At 40.0% G+C, this 14,208-nt stretch overlaps 1 protein-coding gene across 3 annotated transcripts in view; it reads right to left on the bottom strand.

Moving 5' to 3' along the window:
• ptprz1b (protein tyrosine phosphatase receptor type Z1b) overlaps positions 1-14,208 on the bottom strand; it is a 64,687-nt gene that overhangs the window by 16,821 nt on the left and 33,658 nt on the right. For all 3 annotated transcript variants that reach the window (XM_072377580.1, XM_072377581.1, XM_072377582.1), the window contains exons 3-13: positions 12,631-12,810; positions 9,651-9,802; positions 9,468-9,563; positions 9,259-9,325; positions 8,081-8,238; positions 6,671-6,821; positions 5,106-5,290; positions 2,005-2,131; positions 1,861-1,913; positions 526-1,029; positions 183-360 (exon numbers count right to left, since the gene is read on the bottom strand). In XM_072377580.1, coding sequence (XP_072233681.1) covers positions 183-360; positions 526-1,029; positions 1,861-1,913; positions 2,005-2,131; positions 5,106-5,290; positions 6,671-6,821; positions 8,081-8,238; positions 9,259-9,325; positions 9,468-9,563; positions 9,651-9,802; positions 12,631-12,810 — 1,851 coding nt within the window. The remainder of the gene's footprint in view (positions 1-182; positions 361-525; positions 1,030-1,860; positions 1,914-2,004; positions 2,132-5,105; positions 5,291-6,670; positions 6,822-8,080; positions 8,239-9,258; positions 9,326-9,467; positions 9,564-9,650; positions 9,803-12,630; positions 12,811-14,208) is intronic.

The raw sequence follows: 14,208 nt of genomic DNA, 5'->3' as shown, positions 1-14,208 counted from the left end.
TTCTCCAAATGAAAACCTTCTCATTAAAAACCAACGGTACATCCATTTTCCGTGGTTTTGAGACTACAAATTCCGCTAAGCCCTATTGTCCATTGATTTCATAGAACTTTCATAGAAGGTGCATTAAGTTTCTTCCAAAACAAAATCTTCATCTGGCAGTGGAAATCCATGTTAAATCTGACCTGGCGGCAGAGAAGCAAACACTGTTTCAGGGTAAGTGATGGTTTTCAATGGAGCGCTGGTCACCATGTCTTCATAGAAGATATCTGTGACTTGGATATTTTTCACTGGAGGGGTGTATAGGTCCGATTTAGGGAGGCCATTTTCTCTGGCGTGGTCTGGTGGATCATGATCGACCAACTGCAAGCAAAGAGAAAAGGAAATTGTGGACAAAAACAAACAGAAGAGAAAAGATTTTGGGACCCCTCCCAACAACTCTCTGAGCCTCAAATTTTGTTTCCTCATTCAAAATTGAACTCCTAAAAAACAAGACACAAAAATAAGGAGATGTAGGGAATGAATGACCTGAGGTGGCAACACCGACAAAGATGCCTCTTCTGTGATTTGCCGGCGGATTGATGGCGGAGTGCTTGTCTGAACAACTGGAAACAGGAAGCCCGGCTGCTCAGCTTCCTGAGTAACCCAGATTGCGCTATTGCTGTCAGAACCTGAATTTGTGAAGGGTCGGTTTGCTGGGATTAGTTGATCGCCTTCAATCCAGTTCTGATCAGCACCATCAAGCTTCGACCTGTTTCTGCCCGGTTTCTCTCCCGTGTTCTGGCTGAGTTGAGTTTTCTGTAGAGCAACAGAGTCAGAGGGAGTCTTTGGGGTAGAACTGGTGCCGACCTGGACTGGAATGTTCTGGATTGGTTGGGTTTGGTCTATCGTCTGGTTCTGGTGATGTGTAGGTTGGTTCTGGTAAACTTTGGTCTGCTCAGCTGGGATCTCCTCCACTGGGCTGTGATCCTCTGGAGTCAAATCCAGCTGATTCTGGTTTTCTGGCCCCTCCCATCCAGCAACAAATGAGTCCTAAAGAAAGAGTTACGATAACTGTGTGGAACCGGGTCACAAGATGTAGTAACATGCGTTTACTGAGAGTAAAGTTATGTTTCTGCATTCATCTCTTTCTCTGGAAATGAATTAAACAAAATTGACACACAAAGGGCTGCAAATTTTTTCAACATCATCAATTCTGATACAGAGGATTCTTACTGATTTTATTTTTGATTCCTAGTTTAGATTCCAAATGGCAAAAGAAGGTCTAATACGTAAAAAACAAAATTATCTTTATTCTTAACACTCAAACTCGAAATACTAGTTATTTATTAATGGAAAACCCCTCTCACTAATCATAAGCCATTTACATAGGTACAGAAGATAATGACGCAGGTAGGTCTAAGATGATCGAGTACACAGGTCCCCACACAGAGGTATTCTTTGCTTGCAAAATGGCAGCCTATTATTGGGTGATTCCAGAATCAAACTATCTATGGGTGCACTCTGAAACTGACAGGTAGAATCTAAAACTCTCTTTTTTTCTCTAGGAACCTGGTATTTGCTTAACAATTCCTATTTCGAATCAAGTTCTGGCTTGATTTAAAATCAGGTTGTGCTGCTTGCGTCAGAAAATTTTTTTATGGTAAAACGATGCTTATTATTTCTCATCTCCGAGTACATTACCTTTTGCACTGCTCTCTACATATTCAATAATAATCCTTTGGCAGCATAATGACATTGATTTGCATAACAATTAGGTTCAGTGATGCGTTATTGAACGAAGGGCAAATGTCAGCATTGCTAAAATAACTTTGGAATATTCATCGGGGTCAGATGAATCTACAGATACATCGACTGTCCTACCTCCCTGTGGCCTTCAGACTCCTTTGTGGCAGTGACAGGGGTGGAGTCACTTTCTGGAACAAGAGGAAAAAAATAAACATTTTTGACTGTAGTGACTTTTAACAGCTTAAATAAGTGCTCTTATGAAATAATGTCCGTTTGTACCAGGATCTTCTAATGGCATGTCCACTATAATCTGGTCGCTCCATCGTCCTCTGAGGCCGTTGGTGCAAACAGCTACCACCTGAACCACATAGCTGCTGTTGGCCAACAGGTTTGGGATAATGGCACCCTGCAAAATCATACAATTCATTTTAAACAGTGATTCCTACCCCTTCTATTGACTAATATATATTTAACGTGACCTCTTTCAAAAGATTAATCTCCTTTGAGTTTTAAACACAGCTAAATATATTTGAATCTGTAACCCATTCAGGTTTTCCACTTTTTGTAATGCTTCTTGGCTATAATAGTTTAATCTTAATTTCAACAGATCAGAGCATTAACCCATCTACCATAAAGGCCAGACGGTGATCCTCCTGTAAGATTCTCCCTTCTCCTCTGAGAAAATAATTTACACAAATCAGCTATAGCTTTACAACCACCCGCCTAATATAGGGTAGGTCCTCCTCATGCCACCGATGACCAGTTATGGCATGGGCAAAGAACATCTGAGGGTGTCCTGGAGAGTTTGGAACCAGGATGTTAGCAATAAATCTTATGAGCCACATGGGTTGTGGAATAGGGTCTTTGTGGATTGGGCTTCCCACCGTGTCATCAGAATGGTATCTGGGGAGTTTGTAGGTTGAATGAAAACATTAAGACATTTATCAACGTCAAGTAGGAATCCTTAACAGCTACGTTTCTAAGATGCCATATCATAAAATCTCAAAGGACTGTTCCGATGTCACAGATACTTTGAAGGACTCAGTCCTTTGTTCAGTGAAGTTCCAGGGATGTTTTGGTGTATCCTTGGTCTTCTCAGAGCAGCCACACTTCTTTGTGCACATCAAAGACGGAAGATGGATCGAGACTGGCACAGTAGGTGTGCATTTTTTTTTTCATTTGTTTTTGACATGTGTTGCCACAGTAAAGTTGTTTGCATCATATTAAGCAGTTTCTGTGGTTGCCACAGCTGTCCTGCTGGGAGAAGAATGGGAACTATTCTTCCCTTTTGGGCATCTATGATCTCTTTAAATGACAGGATGCAGGTTTGAGTTATTGGCTATACATGTCAGTGGTTCTAATATAACAGATAGTGGTATATTGTGTTATGTGGCTTACTGGTTACCTGTCTGAAAAAAACTCCATTAAACAAGCAAGATTACTGATCTTGGCTGGGCTAAATTTTACAGTAATAGAGGCTATTAAGTTTTTCTTGCTTTAGTCTTCCTAGTCCTTGTCTCAGTCATGTTTTTGGACGTTTTTGGAGTTCTTTGGACATCATGACTGAGTTTTCAACTCTGATAAACCCCATCCACTGTGAGATCTTATACCAACAGACACATGTTTGCCTTCTTTAATATGTGCAATAAATTAAGTCAGGCACAGGATGGACTCCAGTCAAGTTTTCAAAGCATCTAAACGATCCCTGACCAAAGTCTGATGAACCAGAGCTCAGAAGAGAGAATAATGACTGAATAATAATGAATAATAAATTATTTTTTGATAAATTGACAAAACACTTAAAACCCCTGATTTTACCACTGATGAGCACAAAGAAACTGAATTCATTCACAGTCTGAAATGTAACAAAATGTCTAAAAGGTGTATGGGTATGAATAGTTTCCATTAGCTTCTTCCAACGGCTTTTTATTTAAACTTTTAATTTTTTTAAATATTGTTAATATACATCGATAAATTCATTTTTCTTAAGTGACATATGATGTAATAAAAATCCAAAATTTTAATTTTGCTTTTACTGTAGTCTTTTATAAAATAAAGAGCCTTACCATCAAAGAACTGAAAAATAAATAATCATATCCAAGTAAAACCTCTAAAACCCTTATTTGTATCAGGTTAGGTTGATATGACTATTGACAGCTCTGATACAATCAGATCCCACAGATACACATAGAGTGCTAGTCACACTAATGGCTGTTCTGTGACCTGTTAAAAAGCCAGGACTGCCTGTCATCATCAATTGATAATCCAATCACATTGATCAATCTACATTCCAGCAGCATTCACACCACAACAGAGATTATAGGAAATGAGAGGCGATGGATATACTGAATGCTAATGTATTATAATCTGGTATTTGATGCAGGAGAGAGGGTACTCACTGTCATTTCTGTCAATTACATTAAAATGTTTAAATCTACCTGTGAGAACTGTAGATAATGATGCAAAACAGCTGAAATTGCATGCAGCCAAAGGTGAATAAACATATACGGTAGAATATAAAAGTCTTGAGGGACTCATTATATCTGACCAAAAAAACAGGAAATAGATACAGTGATTAATTGACTCCCCATTTCCCTTAAGAATGGCTTCTTGACAGCCGCCCTTTCATGGAGAGCATTTCTGAAGAGGCTTCAGCGAACAGTACGTGGATCAACTGAAGGTTCAGATGCATATCTCAGGTCCTGCGTCAGGTCCTTGCTGGACTTGTTCTTGTTTTTTGAGAACATCACTTTGACTCAGTCTGACTCACAAGCTGTTTCCAGTTTGAGCTTGCAAACAATAAACTCAATGAACTGACCGGCATTTTCCCAGATATGATAAAAACATCCCAGATATTTCCGGAGATCCATGTAATCTCTTGTGGATGCCCACCACAGTTATTGTTTTTATTCTTCCTCTACGTTTGTTTCTGGTTAAGACAACTGCTTCTTACTGATCTACAACTCCAAACAACACAGTCCGTACCGTCGCCCTCTGATGACAAAACATTTATTTTAAAAATTCTAACCAGCTAATGGAAACATCTCTTATTCAAATTGCTTTTTGCAGCTTTTCCAAAAATTGCTTCAGATTGGCATCACCAGTGAAAGGAAATCCAGCTGTTGAGTTATCCCGGAGTTACATGCCAATTTATGTTTGAAAAATTCATGGTCAAGTACAAGGACTGGACTGAAAATTAGTTGCCAATGTCCAAAAAAATAAGCTTTTAAAGACCTTCAGAAAGCCTGAACTAGTGGTCAAGACTACATTAAAAGAATACAAGGAAGTCTGCCGAATTGAAAGCAAAATATGAAGAAATGAGGGGTGGCTCAAGATTTTTGCGAAATACTGTAGGTGCTGTTTTTAATGGGATGTCTTACCACATCTTGGTCTCCGTCGGTCCTGTACTCCTGCTTGCTCTGCTGTCGGCCTTGAAGCCTCTGGTAGGTGACGCTATACCAGTCGATGGTGGTGTCGTAAACCACACGGGGACGCTCCCACGTCGCCACGATGGTGGTGTCGTTTTGGGCATCAGCCTGAACGTTTTGAGGCTCTGAACTGCAAGCTGCAGGCAGCAGAAAGAAAGACTGCCTGGTAAACATTTCATTTTGAAACCCGGTGAAACAGATCCAGGAAACCTCAGAAAGCCAGAAAGAAAGATTAAAACAGCCATAACCAGAGAACATCAACTGAATGGAATGTGCGAGGACACAGAATTCCACTCTAAAAAGACTCGCTCTGAAAGTGAGTATGGCTATAAATAGAAAGTGTATGAGTGTATAAATGTGTTACAAGCTAAAAGACTATTTTCTGAATTTCTGAATTTGCCTGTGCTGAGAGGAACAGGGCCACTGATCTACAAAGTCAAGCTCCCTGGCAACCCAAAAGATCCACTTTGCTTCTGGGTCAATTTTAGAACAACAGGGGCTATATACTGAATTTTATCTCTAGATGATCATGATGAGGCTGACCTTGGAGCACATTGCTTCAGCTACACTGCAGGGACAGAGGAATGCTATTTTCTATCATCTTGACAAATAAGATTAATAATGTAATAATCATATTGATTCCTGGGTGGGGAATCAATTTTCCTCCCAAATGAGGGATAAATCAAACTGGGGAAATCTTTCAGACTCTCTAATAAGGACCAATTTTTCATAGTTTCTCAGACTTTGCTGCTAAGTTCCATGCATGTTCACCCTCACTTTCTGTGCTGTTTTCTATCACAAACTCAGTCTAAGCAAGCGAGTTGCCTTTACCAACTCAGAAACATCAACAGAATTAAAGGTTTTCTCTCCCAAAAAGACCAGGAGAAACTCATCCATGCATCTCCAGAAAACTCGATTACTGTAATGGTCTTTTAACTGGACTTCCCAAAAAAGAGCATTAAACATCTGCAGCTCATCCAGAACGCTGCTGCTAGAGTTTTATCCAGGACTGAGAGATCTGAACACATCACACCAGTTTTAAAATGTTCCAGTCAGTCACAAAATAGATTTTAAAAGCCTACTGATGGTTTACAAATCCCAGAACGGTTTAGGCCCAAAATACATCTGTGATATGTTCAGAGAATATAAACCCAGCAGAGCTCTTAGATTTTTATTCATTTAAATAATTTTATTTCTTTCTATTTATATTCTTTAACATTTTTAATGCTTTTTCCACTTCCCGCTGAAATGCTTTTATTTCATGTAAAGCACTTTGAATTTTTTTGTATATGAAATGTGCTATACAAATAAATTTGACTTTGACTTAGTTGAGTTTGTGGGAGGGCGAGCTGCTAGCTTTTTATTTACAGCAGTATTGCAGCAACAAACGCTCAAAGCTAGTCTGTAACTTGAAAAAATGGCACAAATAAACAGAATGGGCACAGTCTGTATTTGAGGTGATTGGGGTCAAAAACAAGATGGGGTGAACACTTTCTGAAGAAAATGCGGTGACATACTGGGTGTGAGCACCTCCTCGACTCCAGTGTAGGAGGCAAACACCTGACCCATGAACTGCTGCTGTTGCTCCCTGAAGTTGCTCTGCAGGTAATCCGTCAACATCACATATCCAGCCTGCTCCATGGTCATCACCTCACAAAATACCTCCAGCTGGTGGGAGACGGACAGAAAGGACAGGAGAGTGTGAAGAGGAAGAGAAAATGAAAACCCGAAGCTCTTCTGCATCTTACACAAATCCAAAAACCAATGCTTGTAGCTGTGTGTGTTTTACGAGGCTTGTGTTGGTGTCAGGCTGAATCAGAGACACAGCGCTGCTCTATTTTTGGTTAGCATGAATGAGCCCGCGTCATGCCTTGCCAACTTGCTTCAATCATGCAAACAGACACACACAAATTTGCACGTACACGATGCACAAACCACTGGGAGGGCCATATTTGCCCTCCATTGTTCTGCTACAAAATTGATGACCATCACACAGATCAGCGCTCCGCAGGGGTTTTAAAACATCTTCAGCGGAGAATCCAATGTTACAGCATCAGCTCGAATTGCCGTTTTTTTCCAACTCACGGCACAAGAAAAGCATGTTCTGTGCAATCACCATTTGGGGTAAACCTGTCACTTTGCATCACTTCAATGTAACATTTTTGTTTTTGTGAGCAGACACATATGACAGCTGATCTGAAACCAGCCACAACAAACAACAGGGAGCAGTGATGATAACATTTTCATTCATTATACTCATTCTATTTTCATGGCTGAAACCAATTTAACAAAAAAACCCAATGTGAGATTTCCTTGTTTGATCATTTGAAGACATTAAATGAACATGAAAGCATGAGTCTCTCATCACAGAGCTTGTGGACTTGACAGACAACACTACCATTGTTCTTACAACCCCAATTCCATGACAGTTGGGACACTGTTTAAAATAGAAATGAAAACAGGATGCAATGTTTTGCAAATCTCAATAAGTAATTTTTCCTTTCCCATCGAACATAGAGAACATATAAAATGTTAAATATTTTGATGGCAGCAAAACATCTTAAAAAGTTGGGACAGGGGCAACAAAAGACTGGTGAAGTAAGTTGTACTAAAACGAAGCTGGTACGGTTAATTGGCAACCGGTCAGTAACATTATTGGGTATGAAAAGAGCATCGTAGAGAGGCAGAGTCTCTCAGGAGTAAAGCGGTTCATGAATCTGAAAAAACAGGTCCTCAGGCATCAAAGGCACACACAATCCCCTCACTGAAATCACCACATGGGTTAAGGGATGAATTCAGATTAATAGAGCAAATGGAAGTGAGTGCTGCCAATTTTTTTGCTTTGGGGTCTTTTTAGATGTTCAGCGAGAAATCCACATCAGTGATCGTGGTCACATGTTTGAGTGTGAGCGATAAAATTCACTGACCTGTGCTTCTGATATGGCCACAGTGTGTTTGAAGACAATCCATTCTACTAATTCTGAACAGGGAGGAGTGGTCAGCGAGCCGTTGTAGATGTAGTATTTATCCGTGATGTTAGGCAGCAGTGACCTCAGGGCGAAAGCTTCCACGGACCCACTCTTTCCTGGTGAAAACAACAAATTAAGCATTTTTAAAGCGTCCAATTGTCTGTTGTTGATTGTAAAGCATGCATAAGGTTAATTTAAAGCACATTTTAAGACAGAAAAATCACTTAAGACAGAAGAATATAATTTATTGTGCAATATGCTGTCTGCATAATTTTGCATTTATTTATTAAATTGTATCAAATTCTCTTTTTTATCTTTGTGTTTAGGCAATTGAAATTATTGTGTGGAGCTTTCTCGCATCTATTAGCATTATGATTTGCTCTGTAAATATGAATGTAAAAACACAACAAGGTATTATTAGACTCTTAGTTTAATTGATTTATTTATATTACAACGGAGGGTTGTATCAGGATGAAAAATGAACCGTGACCTGCCTCCATTTTGCTAAATTTAATGGAATAAACAAATCAAGTTGAGAAGGAGATTAACAGAACTTTACAGTACAAATGAGAAGTCAAGCGAGTCTGTCAGAAAGATCAAGGGCAGACCAAATATAAAGGGGGAGTTTCTTAGTTTGATGTTACACACATTTTTCTTATCTTCACATGTCTTCATAAAATAAATTAAGTATAATAGTATTAGATGTTTTACCACCAGTTTTTCTTGTATTTACTTTTATCTATCCTTTATTGCTGTTAAGCTGACAGTATGTTTGGAGAAGCCTGACCTGATTAATGCTTTGTATAAGACCAATATGGTCTTCAGCTGAGATATTTACCTTAGCTACATGCGTGTGTGTTTATATATGTGTCAGCCAGACACCAGAAAGTCTGAGAGCCCTTTAAGGAAACCATATGTTGAGAAACAGAACAAGAAGAGAGAAGTGTTGTTTTGCATGTGCACCTTGGCATGAAAAATGAACTAGCTTCTTTGTTCTTTGTCCTTCATCTTCAGCATGCAAGCTGTATGACCCTTTGTACACGATACTAAAGAATACTCCTCACCAACAACAATTGTCTCCAGTCTCATTACTTCTCGCCTTCTTTGTTACTTAGTTTTGTTGGTAAGTGACTTACCAAACCTGCTGACACTGTTTACAGCCTCCAGAACAGGAATTAAGTTCGCATTGTCTTCCAGGCTAACCTGCAGACAAGAAGACAAGGTTTTAATGTGGATTTAATTGAAAAGCACAAACAATGCCACTTTGATTCTATTCAAGGACAAACAGACTTATCCTTGGCACAGGAGGGGTGGGAGGGGGGTTTCCACCCACAGGTCATCCTACCTCAAAGAGCACAGCCAAGGCAGCAACCCTCCCTCCTTCCTTAATGGCATCATCCAGACTTTGGAAGTCATCAGGATTGTAAGAGTAGATCTGCATCTGAGCCACAGCCAGAAACAATCGGGTTATCTTTGCACAGGGTCCTTGGTTAGACAGGTAAAGATTATGTGCACTGCTGCCACTTACCTCAAGTGGGTATTTCATCCCATTCAGACTGTGCTCAGACCCATCTGATGTTGCATTGCAGAGGCCCCAGTGGAAGGTGAGTCTGGCAACACGAAACCTGGAGCTCAGCCCTCCTCCACTCACAAAGTACTCCCCATCCACATAAACGGCCACTAAAACACCCACAGAAACAGAAATTGAACTGTGAACAGCAAACAATAAGTTTGAGAAAAGACTGAGAGGCAGCAAATTCTTCCAAATTCCAAAGTTCTGCTTCTTGAGCTTGACTTGAGGTGAACACTCTGTATAGCCCTTTTTACACTGGTTAAAAAAAACCACTAACACCTGCTAACATCTGGATTTTAAGTGCAGTGGGAAAGTGTTTCATAGCCATTCTGTCCCGTGTCATATGACTGCAGCAGTTATGGGTTTTTAATTGATTACAGCTTGGTATGGCATTGATGGGAATGTGGACAATTTTAGAGTCACCAATTAACCTAACATGCATGTTTTTGGACAGTGGGAGGAAGCCGGAGAACCCGGAGAGAACATGCAAACTCCACACAGAAAGGTCCCAGCCGGGAGTTGAACCTAGAACCCTCGCGCTGTGTGCTAACCACCACACCACTGTGCTGTATTAGCAAACCTGTTGGCATTATTACAATTTTTAAGCATTCATCTCTTGATTCTAGCAACTGTTTTTCCTGTAATGATTTAAATGTTTTCTTTACACAAATCAAAAAGTGTATCTCATCAAACAGTTACATATTTATGATTCTACTTGTTGTGGTTATATGCAAATAAAAAAAGGGAAAAGTTTGACTCTCGAGTGGCTAAATGCTTCATTCCATTCATCAGCTAGTTGCTAACAACAAGTCTAATACAACAACACACTGATACGTTTCTTTCTCAAACTCAATCTTAAAAAAGGTTATAATAAATGACAAATTTGCCATGTGTTCGTATAGAAAGAAAGACATGTCTGCAATCTTGTTTTTAATATGAAGACTCCCATAACCTCATAAAATAAGCATGTAATGTAAAATAAGCAATAAGGTAAAAACCTCGCCACCATTTAAGAAAAGTTTGTGTGCACACACAGGTCTTGAAAAAAAGTCCAGATAGAAGACAAAAAAAACCCAAAACAAATTGGAGCTCAAAGACACTTATAAATAAATAGATAAATATTACAAATTCATAATCAACATGTTTCATGGCAAATTTGTTCAAGACACAGAAGACGATTATCATCCTGCAAAATTTAAAAGATGAGTAAAGATTGGAACTCCAACAATTTATGCTAGAAATGCCTGAAGAAGCATACAGGCTTTTCAATGCACTTTGCTGAGCATATCCTTACTCTATAGAATCCTACTGTTGCTGAGATTTTGAAATACTGAAAGATTTGTACCAATGTGCTTCTACCAGCCACTTGTTCGACACACACACACGTATTCACAGAGCTGTTATATAAAATGTGAGCTTTATTATGTGTGACTCCTGGAAAGAGGGAGACCACAGGCAATATGTAGCTCTGAGAGTAACTTATGAATTGTGGATTTATGGGGAAAAATTGCATGAAGTTTAGAAAGAGGTCCTTTATGTGCACATTCGTACAGTCTGTAGAGCTGAGGGTAGTAAAGCAAATATGCCACTTTACATGGTGAAGAGATAACCTAACTCTTACATTTTAGAGGGTATTTTTTGGGGGGGGTGCTTTTTATGACTTCATTGAAAGGATAGTGGAGAGCGACAGGAAACACGGCAGAGAGAAGGGGAATGACATGCAGTAGAGGCCTGAACTGGGGCCAACTGCAATGAGGACTAGTAGCCTCTGTATATGGGGTGCCTGCTTAACCCACTACGCCACCGACCACCCTGGTTTTACAGCTTCTCTGATTAAATAAGTCTGTTTTGTTAACAAACTGCTGGCTATAGACTAAACGAGGACCTCAGAAGATGCTGTAGAACCAAGTCTTTTTTAAATCAACATCCACATTTAGCTAAAAACAGTTGTTCTGATGCAAATCCAACACAATAACAGTTCCTCAAGTCATCCCTGCTTCACTCTGCCTCTCGGAGGCACACATGAAAATCAAATGAGGAATTTCCTGAAGCTTTGTGTAACATTCAGTTTTTGTGAGACAATGCAAGTCGGTGTTCTTAATTACATCCTGCCAGTGATGCAATATCTGTTTTAATGTGCAATTTCCTCTCTGACTTCTCAGAGCAGGAACAAATGATGAATTTTTAAGACCATTAACATATGGGTGCACACACACAAACACATAGGGACACACAAGCATGCATCCCGTGCAGTAGTGGAGAGATGGTTGATACTGTAGCTCAGACAGCTTTCATCTGTTTATCAGTCCAGACATCACTCCACGTGTCTCTTCACATCACTACGTCCTCGGCTCCCTCCTCCTCCATATACATCTCTTCTTTGCTCTTTTGTAGCTGTTTCTCTGCTGCTCAGTTTCATCCCCGCCTCCCAACACTGATCCTCTCTCTGTCCCTACATGATCTCTCGGCGCTATCGTCCCCGTGGTTAATTTTCTCTCAGTTACACAGTCTCTTTCTCTTCTCTTTTTTGACTCTTTCCTCTTTAAATCCAAGCAGCTCTCTCCATCATTAACCTCTCCATAATTTTTTTTGCTGCATCTGAAGAGATAAGCTTCTCTCCACAGCTGGGGATTACGATGTTACGCTTTAGAGTGCCAGAATGTCAGAAACATTCCCGTACATCAAATCTACAGTAACACCAACCTTTTCTGCCCCCTGTGATTCCTGCTTTATGGAGCTATTCTCAGGGACTGACAGAAAAAAAAAACATTCAGTACAAGCGAGTGAGCTTTTGGTTCGGCTTCCTGCAAGATGACATTCCAACAATGTGTTTTCACAAGCTTCACCTGGACACAGAATCTTAAAAGACTGTGGAAACATTCTGTGCCTTCACATATATAGATAGTTTTTGAAAGTAAGACCAATGATAACATACCAGTCTTCCCATTGTTGTGAATGGTGGTGGACTCCGATGTCGGTTTGCGCCAGCCCTCTAACTGCAGGTTCTGGAACTGCAGCCGGACCTGGGTGAACGTCTCATCAATGTCCACAGGAGACTGTCTGGCACCGTTACAGGATGGAAACTTCTTACCCCAGTTGTGCTGGTTCAGGCTACCTGTATATGTAGAGAGTGGTTCAATGTTACTGAGTCCTGTGGAAACTTTGCTTCCTCCACTCACCTGATGAGGAACATCGGCTGTTCTTTCTAACATAAAAGCCATAAAAGCATGTAGACAAGACAAGTATATGAAGCGAACAGGTGATTTAGAAAATCTCCCTTATAATTAAAAATTCTAAAACTGATACTTAAACTAAGACTATTTCTTTTTTTTCTTTTTTTTCCCTCCCTTGTCCTGTTCAGCATTATGGCAGCAGAATTGTAGTCTGAATACCTTTGATGCCAAACAGATTTGCTTTGCCAAGGGAAGTTTTATAAATGTAAAGCTCCCCTTGATGCCCATTTATTTATTTCTGTTGATAATATATGACATGTAATAGAACTGAACCGGACCGGGGGACAAGGAAAGAAGAAGAGGAAAGAAGAGGAAACAGAACAAAAATAGAAACAAAAACCACACAACCAGCTGCTACACCTGTAAAAAACAAAACAGACAACAATCCATGGCCTCTGAGGGGAAACTAAGACTATTTCTAAATGGCTTACATTCGTGTAGACTGAAACTGAATTTAGGGCCCAGAGTGCTCTACAGTTCCCTCTCCAGACTTTGAACCAGAACTATCACAGAAAGCTGAAGCTGGTTACAGCAGAGTTTAATCACAAGAGATAGCACGTATCCAGTTCGTAAATAGGAAAATGTACACCATAAGAAATAATAAAAGCTGTAAAGCTGTCGAATTCAACACTCAACATAATGCCAACTTTGACAGCAGCTATATTTCATATGAGTTGTTTTGGATTGTTAAGACTGCTGATAAAGTGAAAGGGGGCATAATGCAGTCTCTCTCATTTGAAAACAGGTGTAACGAATTACTGAAACATTTAATCATTAATGAAAATACAGCATGTCAGGCTAAAAGAGTTTGTACAATTTTAACGTGTTTGAATGTTAACATTGGATATGTGCACCTTTATTCTTCAACACAGCCTGAACCCTCTGAGACGAGCTGTCTGTCATTTCTTTAAGCAGTCTTCAGGAATAGTTCTCAAGCCTTCTTGAAGGACATTCCAAAGCTCTTCTTTGGATGTTAGCCTCCTTTTGTTCCCTTCTCTGTCAAGATGATCCCACACTGCTTCAAAAACATTGGGGTCCTGGATCTGGGGGGTGAGTCATCCCTCCATAAGACCTGTTGCCAGTTATTTTTAGTCCACTTCTCGTGTCATTAGGAAAAGCTCAGCCTTTTCTCCCCATTTCCCTTAAGAATGGCTTCTTGACAGCCACCCTTCCATGGAGATAATTTCCGATCAGGCTTCAGTGAACAGCAGAATGATCAACTGAAGGTCCAGGTGCATCCGTCAGGTTGTTAAAGTTTTTAAGGACACGCTGCACGCTAG

Source organism: Leuresthes tenuis, unplaced genomic scaffold (genome assembly GCF_036924035.1).
Source record: "Leuresthes tenuis unplaced genomic scaffold, fLeuTen1.0.hap1 SCAF_23, whole genome shotgun sequence".
Classification (NCBI taxonomy): domain Eukaryota; kingdom Metazoa; phylum Chordata; class Actinopteri; order Atheriniformes; family Atherinopsidae; genus Leuresthes; species Leuresthes tenuis.
This window is presented reverse-complemented; position numbering and strand designations above follow the sequence as displayed.